The 20,586-nt window shown below is 51.5% G+C and overlaps 1 protein-coding gene across 2 annotated transcripts in view; it reads right to left on the reverse strand.

Moving 5' to 3' along the window:
- Rassf5 (Ras association domain family member 5) overlaps positions 1 to 11,354 on the reverse strand; it is a 59,576-nt gene extending 48,222 nt beyond the window's left edge. For both annotated transcript variants that reach the window (XM_048357226.1, XM_048357228.1), the window contains exon 1: positions 10,832 to 11,354. In XM_048357226.1, the coding sequence (XP_048213183.1) occupies positions 10,832 to 11,297 (466 nt within the window). In that variant the 5' untranslated portion in view covers positions 11,298 to 11,354. The remainder of the gene's footprint in view (positions 1 to 10,831) is intronic.
- Between the last annotated feature and the right edge of the window lie 9,232 nt (positions 11,355 to 20,586).

A 20,586-nucleotide genomic window follows, 5' to 3' on the forward strand; every position in this document is an offset into this window, starting at 1 on the left:
AATAGGTAAATCTTGGCATGGGTGGGAATCAAGAATCTCTCTTGGCCAGGTACAGGTAGCTCACACCTGTAATCCTAGCTACTCAGTAGGCTGAGATCTGAGGATTATAGTTCAAAGCCAGCCCAGGAGTTCCATGAGGCTCTTATCTCCAATTAACCACCAGAAAACCAGAAGTGGTACTGTGACTTAAAGTGGTAGAACATTAGTCTTAAGCAAAAGGGTTTAGGGACAGTGCATAGGCCCTGAACAAAAAAATCTATTCTGAAAACAACTAGCGACAAACAGGGGCAACAGCCTGGGTCAGCAATATCATGCCAGTCTGGTAAGCAAGAATCCCTAGTTAGTTAGTTCAAACCCTAACACTGTGGGGGGAAAAATACAGAATTATAGTGGTGTATGCCTATAATCCCAGCTACAGGGGAGGCTGAGGCAAGAAGATCTCATTTGAGGACAACTTGGAAAAATCCTGTCTCAGAATTTAAAAAACAAAATTAAAAGTGTGGGAAGTGTAACTAAATGATAGAGTGCTGATCTAGTATGTACCTAGCACAGGTGAGGCTCTGGGCTCCATCTTTAGGGTCACAAAAAGATACCACCCTTCTTCAGGCCTAGACACGAATTCTCTTCCCCTAATGCTTCCTCAGGAAAATTGGGACACCAGTGGTCATTCTTTTTTGTGTGGCCCTATAGTTTACCAAGGCAGCCTCTGCACTAGAAAAGGGTCAGAAGTAAGCCCAGGTCCGAAACGGCACTTGGAACCATTGAGCATGGGCTACAAGGCTAGATGTACTTCCCCTTCCCCCACCCCCCCCCCCACCTTCACCTCTGACCCTGGCACCTGAGCTCTCCAAGGGAATCCAACAGCTCGTGCCTGGCTGGGCACAGGCGAGGTCTGCATTCCCATCCCGGCCCCCAGAGAGGAGAGAACACGAGTGCCTGGGAAACTTTAAAACAATGTTCCACCTGGGCTCATGGTGGGCTCTTTTTCTCCTCAGCAGTTCTGGGCATGGAACTCAGAACCCTGAGCACGCTAGGTAAATGCACTACCACTGAGTTGCACTCCCAGAGCTGGTTTGTACTCCGGGCCTTTGGCTCACTCTACCATTTGAGCCACTTTTTCCACTTCCGGCTTTTTGCTGATTCTTTGGAAATAGTCTCTTGGATTTGTCTGCCTGCGCTGGCTTCCAACCACGATCCTCAGATCTCAGCCTCCTGAGCAGCTACGGTGATGGGCAGGAGCCACCAGCGCTGGTTCTCAGAGCTGTTCCTTGAGCAGGTTAACCCACTGGAGAAGCCAGCAGAAAAGAATTCTAAGAATCCGGAGACAGGGCTTTGGGACACACTACAGCATCCCTGGTCCTTCGGAAGGTGGGTAGATGTTGTCCCATAAGGATGGTGTAGTCTAAGAGGAGGTGTGTGGTGATTTCTCTCACTACCACTGATGCCCAAAAGCACTGACCCAATTACCCCCGTGCTAAAGGGAGTCCAGCCAAGGGCAAGACAGAACTTGAAGCAACAGCTTTCATCATCTTAGGGGCTGATATAATATATCCTCACCTCCAGACACCTTATTTATGTAAAAACAGATTGCTTTTAAAAACACTCGCCAGCAGGACCGGCATTCGCTGAGAGCATACACAATCCTTCCTCTCAACTCTCAAGTTACAGCTGGCTGGAGTCTGTGTTCCACTCAAATGGCAAGGCATCTCTGAGGTTGTCTGGATCGTTAATACTTACCTCAGTTGCAGAAAGCATATAATGACTGCAACAGAAAACGCCAAACCTTCTACTTCCCTTCAGCTTGGATAGGAAACACAGCCACCTCCGAGTAAGCAAGCAAATGAGCGAGCAAGGGCAGTAGACAATGATACCTTCTCCCAGAGATGAGCCTGACCTACAGGAGTACGCAGAGTCCATATGGGGCAGGACTTTCCCAGGTAGGCTGTTTCTCTCATGTACCACCGTCTGGGAGTAGAGCCAGAGATTCATAACATAGACTTATGTACTCTCCATTCCCTATCCTCATCTTCTTTCCCCCAGCTCTCCCTTCTAGGATGCAGACTGCTAATTCTTCTTTGGTCCCTGGCTGTGTCATAAATTCTGACAGCTAGGTCATGGCTAGGGAAGAAGGTCTGCTTGCATTTCTATACCCACCCACCCTGCACATACCTAACACCAATGGGATAGAGATTCTCCTGATGGCACATGGAACACTGAGCCCTAGGCTCACCTCATTTTATTCTGTGTCTATTAGCATTGTTATCATCACCATGATGATCATCATCATCATGATCATCATCATCATCATCATCATCTATTCTTTGTTTTTGTGCTAATACTGGGGCTTGAACTCAAGGACCCAAGTTCTGACTTGGCATGCTTATTCAAGGCTGGTGCTCTACCACTTTGAGCTATAGCTTCAATTCTGGCTTTTTTTTCCCCCTGGTTAATTGGAGATAGAGTGTTGTGGACTTTTCTAGCCAGGCTGGCTTTGAGCCTCAATCCTTAAATCTCAACCTCCTGAGTAGCTAAGATTATAGACGTGAGCCACCAGCACCTCCCTGGTGGTGTTTCAACATGGATTAGCAAAAAGGAAGCATATGAAGAAAGAAACTCAATGAGCGTGTGTGACCAATGGTGCCAACTCAAGAGGCAGAATACTTTGCTGAAGTCTTGTTGGCTATGAGGATGGGAGATGTCACTTGACTTCCCGGAAGGCTGCATTTCCTCATCTGTGAAGGGCCGTGATTAAGCCACCCACAGCCACCTCACATAGACAGCGCATGTGACAACACACTCAATACAGCCACGTGGGTAGACCTTCCCGCTGCTCCTCCCAGGTCCTAGCCATTCCTCCCTCTTCCCATGAGCACTCTAAGCTCAGCAAGTTCCCAGAGCCCCAACTTACATCACCAGCCAACTCAGTGATAACGCTTTCCCAGACCAAACATCCAACAGAAGCAAAACATAAAAGGAGGGTGTGTGTGTGTGTGTGCGCGCGTGCGCACACACACCAGGATTAGGGCTTGAATTCGGACTTTATAATCTCCCTTAGCTTTTTTGCTTAAAGCTGACACTCTACCATTTGAATCATGCCTCCACATCCAGCTTTTTTGCTAGTTAATTGGAAGTAAGTCTTATGGACTTTAATGTCCAGGTTGGCTTCTAATCTCCATCCTCAGATCTCAGCCTCCTGAGTAGCTAGGATTACAGGTGTATTTTTTTTTAATAAAAAAGAAAAACAGCACTGTTTTATTGTTGGACCTAATCTCATGGGCCTGAGGTCCAATTCCATCATGGTCTCTGAAAGCTAAGTTTGCATTTTCCAGCAGCCCCAGCCAATGGCCACTGCAGACCTATGGATGAGACCCCAGAAATGTGTTTGCTCGAGAAGCAAGGGGGCGGGGCAGGGTGGAGCAGGGTTCTTCCACGAAAGAGTAAACATGACCCAGCCTTGCTGCAGTCATAGGCAACTGTCACACTCAGCCACCTGCCCGCCTGTCCGGTGACACACGGCAATGAATAGACCGGACACTGAACACCACCCACCTGGCATCCCTCAGCGCAATGCCATCCTTGTGTCTTCAAATGGGCCAGGCCAGTTGGTATACGTAGAAAATCTGGAGTCAGGTGCTAGCGGCTCATGTCTCTGATCCTACCTACTCGGAAGGCCGAGAGGCAAGGATCGAGGTCTGAAGCCAGCCCAAGAAGAAAAGTCTATGACACTCTTCTCTCCATCCAACCAGCAAAAAGCTAAAATGGAGCTGAGGCTCAAAGGGTAGAGTGTCAACCTTGAGTGAAAAAGACGCCAAGCAAGAGACCCAGAGTTCAAGCCCAAGAAAGAAAAACAAAAACAAACCTGGGACCTGCTTCAGCTTCCAGGGGTCACCAGACCCATCAGCCAAGAAAGGTCATTCTCCATTCTGCATGTCTGTCCCATGGTGCCAGGAGCAACCCCACTGTGCCTCCTCTTTCCTCTCTTAAGAGCAAAAAAAGGGATCCAAATCACATAGACGCCCCTGCAGGTGCAGCTCCCACGTATTTGCTGCGTTCAGGAACTACACGCAGGCTGGCAGAGGCCAGCATTGGGTGTACGGCAATGTCCATCAATGGCCATGGCAGAGACAGGCCTCAGGGTCTCCCAGACGATGACCTCTCTCCTCAGTACAGCACGTAGGTGTTCAGAGAAATCAAATATCACCTCCCCACTCCACCCCCCCCCCACAGCTGTGTGGCAAGTTAGCCTTGACCTTGAGACAGGAGTACTATAGTTCCTAGCAAAGATTTATACAATAAAACAGAGCAACCTAGGAAACAATAGGAAAGGAAGGAGCCACATCTCTGTCTTTGTATGAAGATGAGAGTTCGCCAGCACTAATTTATTCCACTAAGGCTGTGGTTCCAGGGACCGAGCCTTCTGCCTTATCTGACATCATCACCTCAGCCTTCTCATTCTTTCCCCTCAAGCCCCATCATCTGCCTCTGCTCCCCTCCCAACACTGAGCTCCAGCCTGGACACAGGGAAGAAGTCTGCCAAAACTCTCAGGGCAACCCCCCCCCCAAAACCAACAAAACCCCAAAGTGACTAAATGCAAAACCATCTCTCCAGTCAGGGCCAGCCTTTGCAGTCAGCTGCCGCCAGCACTTCCTGACCCAGCCAGGGGAGAGCAGAAACAGCCCTGAGGAAGGGTGGGTGGTGGAATTGCAGAGGCCAGGAGGGGAGACTGAGGGTGTCGGAGGAGGCAGAGCGCACCCTGCAGCAGCCCTGGCTGGGGAGAGGAGCCTGCAGGAATGGGTGTTCACGTGCTTTGACACCCACAGATACTCACCCTCGAGACAGACTCTGCCATCCCAGGAATGTAAGCAGGAAGGGCTTTTGATGATGTCAGACATAGGTTTACAGATTCCTCACCAGCCTTAATGATACCCTGGGCTGGGTAAACTGAGGAGTGAGGGGAGGGTGTGGAAAGCCAGAGAGAGCCCCTATGGGAGAGGAGTTGGGTGCAGGACCCACCCATAGCCATGCTATGCCAGGTGGCTACCTCTGAGAGAGGGGCTGGCACAGGGCCCGGAGGTGGGGAATGGCTTGAGTGCCTGAGAGATGGCCTCCAAGCTCGGCAGACCTGTTTGAATGATCCCTATCTGAGAGATTCCGACCTTACTTCTGCTCCTCCCAAGGTGGGCAGGTAAGTCCTGGGCAGGTGCAATTGGGGCAGAGGTATTCCCGCCACCTGACCTCCTGAGTTATTCTGAAGATGAAGCAAGCATGACACCCTCGGGCTCCTCAAAGCAAAGGCACTAGTGAGTGACACGTGGAGAATTCTTCATGGACTCATTCTCAGAGCTGGGCTGGGCCTGGCCTGGGAGTGACCCACACATACTTTACCCAGAGATGGAAGACGGCTCCCTGACAGGATGAATTTGCCCCACCAGCCAGGTAGGGCCTTTGGGGGCAGGGCTGGAGCTGTTTTCCTGTCACTCGGGGCCTGCCAGACAGGCCTGGCATAGGTTGATTCAACAGCAAACTTAGGGAAACGAGAGAAAAAATCCCAGACAGAGCCCTCAGTGCAGAGGGGAGATGTCAATTTGCTTCCATCTAATAACTCTGCAGGATCAGCAGGCGAATGCACACTTTCATTACCAAGTCTAATTAGGCTGGCAGACAAGTGGCATTAATCATTTTTGACTGTACCTGGGATTCGAGCCCCCCATACTCCCATAATCAGAAAATTTCATGCTCTGATGAATAGGGGGGGAAATGAAGCCCACATTTAATCCTTTCACTTTTCATCTTTTGAGAAGACAGGAAGCAGGAAGGGGAGGAAAACCAGGGAGGGGGGTGGTGCTGAAGATTGGGGGAGAGGCTCAGCCTCTGGAAAGCATTCCATTGTCCAACATTTCCCTGTTCCCTGACATACATCCTCCGAAAGGCCATTTTTCCACGAAGAAGACCCTGATTAGACCCAGGACAAGGGGAGGGGGCTGAGGATGGGAGATTACCACCATCTTTAACAACAAAACATTCACTCCTGTAGGCTTCATTTTCCTAGCTTCCAAAGCTAAACACGGGTCTAAACCAAGAAAAACATAGGCCACACACACCAGCACCGCAGTGTGTACTGAACAAACACCCTCCAAGTGCCCAAGGCAAATACAGAAGCAAATACAGGACCACAAAGAAGCATTTCCAAGATGTCCGAGAAGAAGACCCTCCTCTGATGTCCGGAGAGTCATTGCCATTGTCCCCAGAACCCACAATAGGGGAGGGGCCCGGTTGTCACGTGGGCAGTTCCAGTCCTGTAGAAGGTTGAGTGAAACCCGACAAGAGCTAGGGAGGTTGGCCAAGGAGCCCTGGGAAACACTAGCCAGGCTCAACAGGAAAGTCCTTGTGCCACCCCTGAGGACTCCGTGGCAAACACCTGCACCCACATCATAATTAAAGTCTGTAGCGGGAGAGGGAGGTCAGGGCACTGAAGCCTCAGGGCCCCCATTTCAACCCAATCATAACATGTCATGGCTCTGAGTAACTGTCCCTTCAGTAAGACTGACTGCGCGGTGGATAAGTGACACTGACTGACAATGCGAAGGGGCATCTGACCCTGAGAGGCTAGTCGTTAACTTGGGTTTCTCCGACTTCCAGGATGGCTTACACACCCACCAAAAAATGCAAAGAATGGTAAAAGGCTGGCTCGAAATGCCTTCCATAGACCAAAGGCTACACGACCCATAAGGGACCATCTCCAAGAACAAAGCCAAAGGGCAGCTGGTGAGTTTCTTGGGTTATTTGCTGTTGATGGTTCAAACTTGGAATGCTGGAAATGGATCCTCACCATAATCATTCCACCCCAAAACATACAGGGGCAGCCACAAGACCTTTTTCCTGAATGCCCTGGTCCCCGCACCCCCCCCCCCCAACCTTTCTCCCTCCATATATATGTGCCAATCCCATCCTGGATTTTCTTCTCTATCTAACCAACATGATTTCTTTCATTCCTAAGGAGCAGCATTAGCTCGGAACTTTCTTCTTAGCATTAACCAGAACGGAGAGCCTTTGAAGCACGGGTAAGCCTCGTTGGGCAGATAATGCGAACAGAAGCTCCTAAAGTTTCTTTTACTAAAAGCCCACTTAACCAATGTGGCTCCCACTCTGTCAGCTACAGTGCAGACCGATGTCGTCCACCTACCCTCTGCCCTTTTGCCTGTCTCCAACAGCTGGGAGAGCTAAGAGTACAAACAAGCCATCACCACAACTGCTGCCTATTGAAACGATGACTAGCACTTTCCTGGGTTCAAGTGATATACAAAGAGCCAGCCACAGAAGAGGGTGGGTCCCTGGCAGGCTGTGTAGCTGCTCCTCAGCCAGAGGCCCCTGTCTCCTCCTGCAGACACTGACGGACCACCTGAGCACTCTCCTCCTCACTCACCGGACAATCCAGCAGAGTCTGAACACAGCACGTGCTGCGTGGAGAGGTAATTCAAACACTGTCACCAGCTCAGGCGGATACAGCCCTTGAATGGTAGGGGATGGTAGCAAACTTCGTGTTGAATTAAATGTTCATATTCTATCTTGCCATGTCCTGTTCTAAGCACTTTATATATTCAGGATAAATCCACTGAAGTCTCACATTGACAAGACAATTTATTCTGCTCTTCACCCCCAGTGTTTTGTTTTTTTTTTTGTTGTTGTTTGATGATGGTTCTAGGGCTTGAATTCACAACCTGGACACTGTCCCTTAGCTTTTTTACAAGGTTGGTGCTCTAACACTTAAGCCACACCTCCATTTTCTGGCTTTTTTTTTTTTTTTTTTTTGGTACTTAACTGGAGATAAGAGTCTCACAGACTTTTCTGCCCAGACTTCAATCCTCAGATCTCAGCCTCCTGTGTAGCTAGGATGACAGGCGTGAGCCACCATTTTTGAAAACAAAGAAATAGAACATACAGATGCACAACATCACACAAGACAAAGTGCAGTCAGGATTCCAACCCAAGACTTTACTCTTTGAGCTCCACCAGTGCCTGGTCCTTGCTTTCAAAATAAAGATAAAATAAATAAACTCTGCCTTGAAATTAGATCTTCACTTTAAAAGCAGGATGCCAGGCATCAGTGGCTTACATCTATAATCCTAGCTACTCTAGAGGCTGCGATCTGACTATCATGGGTCCAAGCCAGCCCAGGCAAGAAAGTTCATGAGACTCTTATTTCCAATTAACCACTTAAAAATGGAAAGTAGAGCTGTGGTCCAACTGCTAGAGTGCTAGCCTTGAACACAAAAATCTCAGAAACAGTGCCCAGGCCTTAAATTCAAATCCTAGGACCAATGCACAAACACACAAAAAAGCAGGATGCTTGGTGAGTTTGGCCTGCCAGCCAAACTTGAACACCAGAACATTTCTCAACTTTTTCCAGCCAGCCACAGCTCACGTTTCGTTAAATATTAATAACAACAAACAGAGACCTCTCTGTAGCCCCTAGATTTGGCATTCTGCTTCTCTTCTGGTGTTTAACTACCACTGGTTGGTATTAAACTATGTGTAGCCCAAGAAAGAATTTCATAGCCAGAGATAGTGGTACATGCCTATAATCCCAGCCCCTCAGGCGGCAGAGGCAGGGTGACGTGAGCTAAGAAAGCCCAGGCAAAGATATTGAGATCCTGTTTCAAAAATGGAATTATAATTGCAAATAAAAACAAGAGGGCTGGGGGTATAGCCCAAATATTAGAGCACTGTGTAAAATATACAAAGTTCAATATCCACAGTACAAAACAAGTAATGAACCGACATTCCCAGGCATACACAGCTTGCTAGGTGCTGTCTGCACCTTGTCTTTCTGTCACTAAAAATTATTTATAACCTCAGCAAGGGGAACAGACACTTCTAAGGCAATGTGAGGATTTAATCTGGAATATCACAGAGATGCTCACACAAAATACATCATTACCACAATTTTAAAACAACCATAAAGTTATAAGCAAATTTTCCTACAATTGATATGTCCCTAAAAGCCTAAATATAAACAAGAATGTAGATTTCCAGAGTTGAGCACAATAAGACCCATGCAGTCAGGACACAGCCTCTCCTAGGTGGGTGGGTGAAGTAAAGCACCCCAGGACCACTGGGAGACTGACAGCTGGCCTCTTATTCAAAGGCAAGCGGCATTCGATTCTCCTGTGAGGTCAGGGCCATATACCAGGTCTTCTGCACACAGCATGGACCTCTGTAATTCTTCCTCTTTTCTTTTTAACTGGCACCTGCACTGAGATGGTGTGCGTGTGCGCGTGTGCGTGTGCGTGTGTGTGTGTGTACACACGCACAAGCACCCTGCAGCTTGGACTCGGGGCTCTGTCCCTTAGCTTTTTGCTCAAGGTGAGGGCTCTACCACTTGAGGCACAACTCCACTTCTGGCTTTCGGGGACGGTTAACTGAAAGTCAAATTCTCACAGCCTTTCCTGTCTTGTTGTGGCTGGCTTTGAACCATGATCCTCAGATCTCGGCCTCTATGGTGTCTAGGATTACAAGCAGGAGCCACGGGTACCTGACATTGGCGGCACTGAGTTCTGATGGCAAGAGCAGTATCACTTTCAGTGCAGTCCCCCCTTCCCCTTGACCCTGGTTTAAAGTCCAAGCTCTCCTTCCAGGCAGCCAGCTGCAGGGGGACCCATAGAAGCCCCTCAACCTCCGGCTGCCCAGAAAGGAAAGGTAGGGCTTTCCTGACAGGGTCGGTGGATGGAGCGGTGGTTGCTGGCCGAAGCTTCTGCAGGAGACATGGGGCTGCTGGCGTGGGGGAAGGGCTTTTGTGAAAGATGCAAACCACAATCCATTTCCAGAGATGCTGGCCATTGTCTGTGTTTCGCGCTTCGGAGACTTAAAGTGTCTACATACATACACACCTATGGATCTTCTCTGCTAAAGTAGCAACAGCAAATGCAGGGGCTGCGAGGGGGGGAGACACATAGGAAAGGAATATACACATCTTGTTGCAGGAGGAACAAATAATAAATGCCAAGAAAACCACAGCTCTGATCAGAAAATCTCCACACTGGGTGCCCAGTGTTTCAGAGTCAGGACTGAGAAGAGCATAGCTCTGCAGGCCACAGGAGGGGCCTGAGAGCCCGGGGGAGAAAGGGACCCTACGGGGGTCACCCTGGGGGCTGGTGGAGCATGATGTGATGGAGGGTACAAGAAGCTAGGAGAGGAGCGAGGAGGTGGCAAGACACGGCCCAAATAAATCCTGGAGCGGAATCCAAAGGGGCCAGTGGAGAGAAGACAGAAGGGGACCCAGGCTCCTGGTGACCTTAGGCTCTTCTGACCTCACGCTCTGTTTCCACCCAAAGTCTTACCGCACGCATCATCTCCTCCCTGTGCCAACAGAGTTAAAGCTTGTACGACGGGGGTGAGGGTGGGGGTGGAGGGGGGACATTTTCCCATTAACTCTTAATTCCCAGCGGTCCAATAATCACCTCTGTATCTATCCACTTCCAAGAACTTACAACTAAACCAAGAGGTGCCACCGAATGACCTTGTGGGCTAACCATCATCAGCTCCAACCCGGAGCTGGCCACGCTGGGAGGAATGCGCAGGGAGGAAGGGCGGGGAGAGGGCTGAGGCGCGCACCTGCCTGTCAGCCCAGAGGTATTATTAGGCAAGCATACCGCATACCCGTACCCGGGCGGCGGGCAGTCACGACAGGATACCAGACGGGGAATAGGCACGGAGTATCTGGAAGGGTTGCCTGTCTTAGCCCGGGGTCTCCCCTGGAGCCCCCAAGGTCGGTGCCCCTGGGCCCGCGGCCCGGCCCCGCGCGCCCCTCCCCACCGCGTCCCGGTTACTCACTGGCGCAGCGCAGCGCCTGCCGCAGCACCTCGCGTCCGCACAGGTCGCACCAGCCCGGCGCGCCGGGCAGTGCCGACGGGACGAAGCGGTGGCCCTCGCCCCGTTCGGCCGGGACGCGGGGATCCTGCGGCTGCTCGAAGATGCTTCGCACGTCGCGGGGCCGGGGCGCTTCAGGTCGCCTCCGCAGTCTCTGCTGCAGACCCGGCCGCAGAGGGCGAGAGGGTCGAGCAGCCCGGGGCTGGGGTTCCGAGTCTCCCCGGGATGCCCTCCGGGCGCCGCGCCCCTCGTGCGCCCCGGGCGCAGTGGAGAGGGGCGCGGGGACGCAGCGGCGCGACGGGCGACCCGGGGGCGGCGGCGGCGGCGGCGGCGGCGGGGACTCCGGGCCGCTCAAGCTCTGCAGGTAACGCGGCGGTTCGGGGTCCAAGAGCAGCGGGTAGGGGCGCTGCCCGATCGCCGGGGACGCCATGGCCGAGCCGGGCTGGTGCTGGCGGCGGCCGTAGCTGTGGGCGGGCGGTGCCGCGACTCCCGAGCCGGCCCCGAGAGAAGGGGCGGCCCCGGGCCAGCGCGCCTTTAAAGGGACCGCAGCCCGTGGGGCGGGGCGAGGGCGGGGCGACGCCGGAGCGGCAGGAAGGGCGACCCGTGAGAACCACGGACGCGGCGTGGGGTAGGGTCGCAGTGGGCGGATCGGAGCCAGTAGGGATTTAGGGGCGCCTGCGGGGAGCCAGCCGCACCGCCGGGCCTCCCCCTAACTCCCCCCCCCCCCCCGCCCGGGAAGCATCCCGCCTGGTACAGGCTTCCTGTAGCTCCACTCCGAGGGCTCGTGATCCTTGAGGGGCTAATGCGCCCATCCCCGCTCCCTGCCTCTCCCCGGCCCCCCCCCCCAACACCTGACCCACCCACCGCTCCGGGCCCCTACCCTGCCCAGGTGAGGCGCGGGTGGGAAGGCAGGGCTTTGGCACCGACCGAGGATGGGGCCTAAGCAGGGTCCACCGTGCGCCCCGCGAGCGCCTCCGCCTCCTGAAGGGCTGTGGCGTGGATGGGGTGGGGGTGGGGGGTCCCTCCGCACCCCGCTCTCCCAGCGGCGCGCTGCCTCCTTCCCGGGCTAGCCCCGCGCGGGTCGGGAATGCCCCTGCGCGAGTCGCCGCGGCGTGACGGGGGCGGAGGGACGCGCGGGCCGCGGGCAGCCCGCCCTGGGACTTTCACTCTGGATTTCCCCCCTCCGTAGCACCCCTGCCGGGTAGGGTATTCCTCTTTCCCGGAAAACTGGGGTCTTGGATCGTGATCCTGTGAACCCTTCCCTTTAGCTGTCTGAGGAAGTCCTGAGGAAGTACCAGCCTCCTCCCCCAAATGCGCCACGTTGTAGGTGCCGTGGGAAGTTCACCTGTGGGTCCCAGGGAGAGATCCCTTGCCTACCAGATGTGGGGCTTGCGTCCTGAGCTCCTGCTGTCTTAAGGCTCTGCCGCCATGGTGTGTGTGTGTGTGTGTGTGTGTGTGTGTGTGTGTGTGTGTGTACCGGGGGCTTGAACTCAGGGTCTAGGGAACCTTAGCTTTTGCACTCAAGATTAGCACTCTACCACTTGAGCCACAGCTCCACTTTCTGCATTTTTTTTTCTTGCTGGTTAGTTGGAGTTAAGAGTCTCACGGACTTTCTAGTCCTTGCTGGCCTTGAACTTCGATTCTCAGAGTTCAGCCTCCTGAGTAGCTAGGATTTCAGGTGTGAGCCACCAGCGCCCCGCAGGTCACCATCTTGGTAGCCCTCCGTTTTCAATAAAGGCCTAGGCATTTTTTTGTTTTTGTTTTTGTTTTTGTTGCTAGTCCTGGGTCATGGACTCAGAGCCTGAGCACTATCCCTGGGTTCTTTTTGCTCAAGGCTAGCACTCTACCTCTTGAGCCACAGCGCCACTTCTGGCTTTTTTTCTGTATATGTGGTGCTGAGGAATCGAACCCAGGGCTTCATGTATAGGAGGTGAGCACTTTACCACTAGGCCGCATTCACAGCCCCACCAGGCATTTTCTTTTCACACTAGGTCCTGACAGCATCTTTGCCCAGGCAGACAGCCTCCATCTCCCAGGTGAAGAAAAAGGAAGAGTATGATTTCTGGATCTTTGAGCCAGGGTGTCCTGTCACAGACAGGGTAATGATCTCAAGCACCCTCTAGTCCTAGTTTCTTCACTGTTAATTGGGCTGGGTGGGGGGAGATGCTATTATAATATCCCCCAGTTTCTCAATGATCATACCACTCATTTTTAAAACAGATGTGATTTGGTTCATTAGTAGAAGTCACCAGCAACCAACTTTAAGACTCACCTTTCCATCACTGAGGGTTCTGTATCAGGTTTGAACCAACTACTGAGAAAATATTCAGTAAAACAATAAAAAAAAACAACAACAGCAAAGACAACCTGGGTCTGTACAGAACATGTTATAACATTGTCATACATTAGCAATACAGTGTAACAACAGCTCCAATAGCAGTAACTTTGTGTTGGGTGCCACAAGTAAACCAGAAATGGTTGAAAGAGTAAAGCAGGATGTGCCTATATAGGTTCAACTCAAAATCTATTTTTGTACAAAGGCCTTGCATACCTAGGATTTCAGTATGGGGATTTGAGTCTTCTGGAACCAGGCTTAGAGGATCCACTAGAATTTAAATCCCTCTATCTCCTCTGGTTCTTCTCAGACCAGAGATGGGGCTCCCCCTAGTGTCTGGCAGGGGAATACTCACTTTTGCTTTTTGTTTTCCCCTTGGAGGTAATTTTTAGATGATTCCTTTAGTTTCTGGAGTCCAGGGCCTGGGAATTCCCAGCTTGCTCTGTTCCATGGCTTTCCCTTGCTGGTGGTAGTAACCAGGGTCTTCTTCCCATATTTGTAGCAGAGGGCACGCTCCAGGCCTCGAGGTCTTACTCAGGAGCAGTTCTGGGTGGATGGGGAGAATGTGGACTGAGATGGGGGTGGGAACAGCACCTTGCCATGAAGCGAGAGCCACTGACTTGAGCTAAGCCAAGTCCCCTCTGCCCTGTTCCTCCTCGGCTCATCCCTTTCCCTCTCCGAAGCCTCTTTCCAGTCACCTGCAGAGCTTCTTAAGCCTCACATTCCTGGGCTCTATCCTCAGAGTTTCTGGGACCCGGATCTGAGATGTTGCATGTTTAGCAAGTTCCCTTGTGTCAGTGCTGGCGGTTCTTGGCATCTATGCTAGGACCAAGGTGGGACTACGTGAAGGACGTCTCCATTCTGTTCCCATGGACTGGCAGACATCACATGGACATGACCAAAAAAAAAAAAAAAAGATGATTCCTAGTGATTTCCACTGAATGTGTGCAAGGAAGAGTTTAATTTTGTTTTGTGACTCTACCCCCGCCTCCCGCCTTGATCCTAGTTTTGCTGCAAGCAGTTCTCAGTGTCGCTGTAAAAACCTGTATTACATGGACATACTTGCTTGCGTCCACCCTCTTTTATCCATCCATCTTGGCGAGGTTTGAAACTCACATCTGTGCTGGGTGAGGTCCAGAACAGAGGCCCAGCCTGAGCAATGTGTGACCGTGTGGTGTGGCAAGAAGCAACAGAGTTCTGGTAAAGGAGCACGTCCCCGGAAGGTCAGCTTTGAAATGCCACTTAGGAAATCACTGCTAGAGAGCCTCCTCTCATTTCTGTTGATCTCCCAGCCCCCAATCTGGAAGAGCCCTTTGGGCAGCTTCCCTGGCTAGAGAGGCTCACGAGCAGTAGCAGGGCTGTCTGGAGCAATCAGGCATGCAGCCTTGTCCCTGTCTGTTCTGGGTTTTGTTTTCTTGCTGCAGCTCTGATTTGCTGTGGTGGCTGCTGTCAGCTCTGAATGGGGGAGGAGGTGATATGGAGTCAGAGCCCTACATTTGGCTTCTGGGATGGGAACAGAGATGAAAATGAAGATACTGTAACTTCATGTAACTAATCCAAAAAGTTTATCTTAAGGCTCATCTCTCTGAGCTAAGAAATTGAGGTCAGAGGAGGTAGTCGCCTCCCTGAACTGAGTCGTCTTTCCCAGTTCAGATCCCTCCTTCCTGAAAATAGCATCCCTTCTTAACACACACACACACACACACACACACACACACACACACACACACACACATTTCCCCTTCAATAGGGAAGAAGAACAAAAAAATGCTAGGTGCTGATGGCTCCCATCTGTAATCCTAGCTACTCAGGAGGCTGAGATCTGTGGATCAGTTTGAAGACAGCTTGGGCAGGAAAGCTTGTGAGACTCTCATCTCCAACTAACCACCACAAAGCTGGCAGTGGACCTGGGGCTCAAGTAGTAGAGAGACAGCTTTGAACAAAAAAGCTAGGTTATACAGCACCAAGATCCAGTTCAAGCCCTGGTATTCAGCCTGGACATGTGTGGGTTTTTTGTTTGTTGGTTTGTTTGTTGTTTGGGGGGGGGGGCTGTGTCTTTGATCATCTAAGCTACTAGAGTAAGGCTGCACTGGGATAGAGCAAGGGAAAGGGTGATATTATACAAAAAGAAATGCACTCTTTACCTGACTTATGTAACTATAACACCTCTGTACATACCTTGAATAAAAGGAGAATATGTAAAAGAAAAAAAAAGAATAGGACTGTAGCACCCACTGAAACACATCTGTTGGGAGTTTTCTCCTCCATAGCAGAGTCTCTTGGCTCAGAGCTGTTCATTTTTTTTTTTCTTGATGGTGACTCATTACTAGCAGAGTGGTAGTGCTGCTTTTATTTTTGACCAAGGATTATAAGAGTGTATTTGAGAATGTGGTTAATAGGTGAGGTCACTTCCCTGGTGGTCCCAATACATGCTGATTTTCCTATTGGGTGAGTGGTTTTTAAGACTCTCCTACAACCTCCCTCCCCAAGCCCTCAAGAAGGGAAGACAAAGGAAGAACAGACATGGCCTGAGTTTCTGAAGAGAAAGTTTTTTTGGGGGGTTGTTTGTTTGTTTGATGAGAAAGTTGTTGGTTTTTTTGTTGTTTGGTTTTGCTTTGAGACATTTAAAGTTGCCTGAAATCCCCAGTTTTTAGAGAACTGGGAATGCTGACACTTGTACCACTGTCTGCATAGATTTGTTATGTCAGTCTGGACAAGCTAGGTTGTGCCACAGTAACAAACAAGCCCCAAATCTCTGTGCTTTTAAACAACAAAGACTTGTCTCTTACTCTGCATGTTCCCTGCAGGTTGACAGGAATCCTCTGCCCATCAGTCACTCGGGGAACCTTGCAGCTGGCTCTGCCTTCCTGGGTAATGTGGCCGGTCCCTGTGCCAAAAAGAACTCAAGGAAGTGTGAAGGAACCACGTTGGCATCTAAAAGCCCAGTCACTTGTCACAACTCATGGCTCATCTTATACAAGGGTAGCAAGACGAATGGCACCACCCCGTGCTCAGAATGGGAAGGGAGCTGGAAAATAGCAGTCAGCACGCTTGACCCCTGCAGTTCTTGAGGACAGAGCAGGGAGCCATTTCTTTGGCAAATACTTCTCTAGTATATACTATGCATTGGGTGCTATTCTAGAAGCGAACAGTACCCCCACGCTTTTGTTTCGGTGGGAGAACTGCATGATCAAGCATAGGTGTATGGTGCATGTCAGCCTTAAGTGCTTTGGTGACAAAGTGTAGTAAGGTGATAGAAAACTGTTGTGTGCTTGGCTATTGGCCTGTATTTGGTAAGATACTTTATATGTCAATCTATCTATCTATCATCTATCTATCTATCTATCTATCTATCTATCTATCTATCTATCTATCTAGGTGCTGGTACTGAGGCTTGAACTCCAGACCTCATGTTCTTGCTTGGCCTTCTTACTCACGGCTGACACTCTACCACTAGAGCCAGAACTCCACTTCCAGTAAGAGACTTCCATATGATTCACAAATCACACTGGGAAAACTGGGTCACACTGGTGGGTGACTCTTCTACAACATTTGAAGGAAATGGCTGTTCTTCTGTCTTCCTTTCCTTCTTGGGCAGCATATTTGCATATGGGGCTGGGCTTCTCAAAGAAGTAGGTGTCACTTGTCACTGGTAGTGGGGCTCAGGGATACACTGTAGTGTCACACTATGAGCAGGGACCATGACAGCACATTGCTGGGGAATCAGCAAAAATGTGTGCATGAAACTCCCTTGTAGAGAACAAAATAGCTAGCATCCCTAGTTCATAGATGTGGAAGGAAAAAAAAACGAAACATCCCTGAGGCTTGGAGCTCTGTGATTGGTCCAAACAGTTGTCAGTCTGGATTCTAATCCACTTAGGTCCTTGAATCTGTCTTTGCCATACCCAGCGGGTGTGGGAAGGTGGCGGTGTCTAAAGCCCTTGGACCTGGCTGTGCAGGTACAATGTGCAGAAGCAGCAACATCTTTCTGCAGTTTTCTATGGAAATCTGCTTTGCTTTAGGACCTGCATAGTGCCTTCCTAGAGTCACCCAGTCCAAATTTGTCATTCAGGAGCTCGCTGTAGGGAGAATGGAAGATGAAGTGTTGCCGTGTAGAGTGGGGGTGGGTGGGGTTTGTTTTCCAGCAGTTTCATAGCCCCTCTCCCATCTGCATCTAAATAGGAAAATTTTCCATCCCAAGCCACTCTGCCAAGCATATGATTGTGTGTGTGTGTGTGTGTGTGTGTGTGTTTGTTTTTTTCTCTGTGTGGAAAAACTCAGATATTCCAGGCAGATTTGTCAGCAGCTTTTCTCCCTTAGCCGGAGGGCGAGGGGAGGGGGGAGGCTGCAAGCCACAGACACATTCCGGAGCTAAGCCAGCTGTGGGCCCGTGGTGGTGGCTGGATTAGGACAGGCCAGCAGGAGCAGAGTGGCCCAAATGGTCCCTGCCCCACCTCCGTCCCCCATCTCATCCTTTGTCTTGTTGCTCTCCTCTGCGCTGTCATTCCCTCTTCTCTGTTTCACCCATTTCTTCATCTCTTCCTCCCTCGTGCCTTTCCTCCTTCCTTCCCTTCCTCTCCCTTCCTCTCACCTCCTCCCTCCATCTCTCCATTGAGGGCTGAAGAGTAAAGATCCAGTCACTCTGACTTTCCAAGGAAAATAAAGGCAAGCACTTGGGTTATTCTAGCAATTCCTTAACAGTCAGGATCCTTTGTGCAACAGAGAGAGAAGAAACCAAGGATTCCAGGTTTTTTTGGTGTTTTTTTTGCCAGTCCTGGGCTTGGACTCAGGGCCTGAGCACTGTCCCTGGCTTCTTTTTGCTCAAGGCTAGCACTCTGCCACTTGAGCCACAGCGCCACTTCTGGCCGTTTTCTGCATATGTGGTGCTGGGGAATTGAACCCAGGGCTTCATGTATAGGAGGCAAGCATTCTTGCCACTAGGCCATATCCCCAGCCCCGGATTCCAGGTTTTCAAACAAGCATTGCAAATGCACATGTGGAAATGTGTGTGTGAAATTCATGTATAATCAATATACACTACAAAAATGACAGGAAAGTCAAACAGGTCCCGTTGGGGGAGCAGGTACCTGCGAGAGTGGAGAGTCTGGATGGAGGACCCCCTTCCCTCCAGGGCAAATGATGGATCCGGAGGAAGTCCCCGGGCCACGGTGGAGAGCCATCCTGTCCTTCAAGTGGCTTCCTGCAAGCCTTAGCTGTCACGGACGTGCTAGGTGGGGAGACCTAGTCCAGCAGCCACTGATGTAGCCCCAGCCAGACACTTGCGAACTCAGCCTGCGTGTGCTCCACCTTCAGCTTGTGTACAATCACCAAGGATGTGTCAGAGTGCGGATTTCTGGGTCACACCCAGAGGGGTTGATTCAAGACAGGCAGGGGGCCCTGGAGTCTGTGCTTTGAATGTGAACACCGGTGGATTCTGGGAGTGAAATAGAGCCCTGCAGCATCAGGGCGTGGAAGGAGGTAGCCGGCTGTCCGGGCTGACTATTCTTCCGGCCTGGGAGGCTGGGGTGTGCCCTTCACCCTTCCCATTAGCTATTCGCCCCCCCCCTTCTTTTTAACTCTAGCCACTCTGTTCTGAGAAGATGCTTGCCTCCAATGGCGTGGGGCTCTTCCCAGATGCCTGTGATAGATGTGGGAGCCCCTCACTGTACCTGCCTGAGACCAGAACACTTGTTTCTGTGCCACCCTTGTAGAGGGGCCTGGGAGCCAGTGAGCGGGGGCATGGGGCAGGGGGCGAGAACTAGGCTGGCACTGGAAATGTTTAGTCTCTTCCTGCCCATATCTTCCCACCCTCCACACAGGCACCAGAGTGATATCTTTAAATACCATTTGGACTTGACTCAGTTCCCAGAGGCAAAGCCTGAGCATGGCTGGAAACTTCCTAGCCGGCCCCTCCCTCTTGCCACACTGACTTCCTACTCCAGCTGCCCTGGAGCTGACTGCGGAGGAACATGCCCACGCTTGTGCCATCCCCGAGGCGAGGTGTCCCCATGCCTCTTCGCTGACTGGGATCCCACCCTGGGGTCACCTGGTCCGACGGATGGGCTGGAAGGTCTCTTTTCACTTTAAGGATGCAGGGGACAGAGAGGGAAGTTTAAGGGACCTTCAGACACTTGGGACATCCGACAGGGACTCCTGGTGACAGGCATCCCTCGGTCCTCTTCCACACTTCCTTCTCAGGAGGAACCACAGGCTCTTGGAGTTTTCCATGGGCAGAGACACCACACGGGCAGCACTGACCCACGTCGGAGCCAACCAAAGCCTTCGGGAATGGCTCCCCCACCCCGGGCTTTTTGCTGGCGAGATGAGAGCCTGCATCATACGCTTTCCCAAACATCTGAATTTGGCCCTCAAGTATCCCCTGGTGCTTTCACTGCACCCCACCAAACACACGGAGTCCAAAGAAAACACAGCTGCCGGGGGAAACCCATGGTGGGACTTCCCTGCCGGGCCACTGGTGAGTCGGAAGCACTGGCCTCAGCGTCACTCCTGAAGGCCTGACCAGAGAGGCCTCAGCATCCAGATGTCAGGCAGCAGCTGGGCCCTGAGACCCAGAACTTGAACCTATAGATAGGCTCAAGAGACCCCAAAGGCCAATCACTGGTGGCTGAAGCCTGTAATCCTAGCTACTCAGGAGGCTGAGATCTGAGGATCATGGTTCAAAGCCAGCTTGGGCAGGAAAGTCCATGAGACTCTTATCCTCCAATTAACCACCAGAAAACCAGAAATGGCACTGTGGCTCAAGTGGTAGAGCGCCAGCCTTGAGCTGAAGAGCTCAGGGACAGCGCCCAGGCCCAGAGTTCAAACCCCATGACTGATAGAGAGAGAGGGGGGGGAGGGAGGGAGAGAGATACCCCAAGGGCTTGAGGCTCAGATTGCAAATATGACGCTGTTTGGCCTCATTAACCAACCAGCCTCCAGCAGCTCTCCCCAAGTGTTCAGAGCACGCAGACAGCCTCTTTCCATGCAGGAACAGCACCATGACTGGCAGCCTCGGGGACTTGGCCTTCCCTACTTGTGACCCTGTCGGGTTCTTAGAGGGAGGAGCCTCCAGGAATGGGAAGCTCCCACGCAAGATGGGAAGATCTCCATGAGTGCATGTTGCCTTCATGCTTCCAAGTTCTCCCTGGCTCCCGTCCTGCATTCCTCCCGCCCCTCTCTTCACTACAGACTATTCCAGCTCTGCATAAGGGGAGAGTAGATGTGCAAGCGATGGCCACAACCTGGTATGCCTTACCCGGCCACTATTCTGGCTTCCAGATGAAATACTTCCAATGACCCAGAATTGTCAAGTAGGGAGGACATTGTCCAGCTCTTGAGCAGTGGTGCAGAGGGGGGAATCGGGGGGGGGGGCTTAGCCAGTAGG

Source organism: Perognathus longimembris, chromosome 11 (assembly GCF_023159225.1).
Source record: "Perognathus longimembris pacificus isolate PPM17 chromosome 11, ASM2315922v1, whole genome shotgun sequence".
Classification (NCBI taxonomy): Eukaryota; Metazoa; Chordata; class Mammalia; order Rodentia; family Heteromyidae; genus Perognathus; species Perognathus longimembris.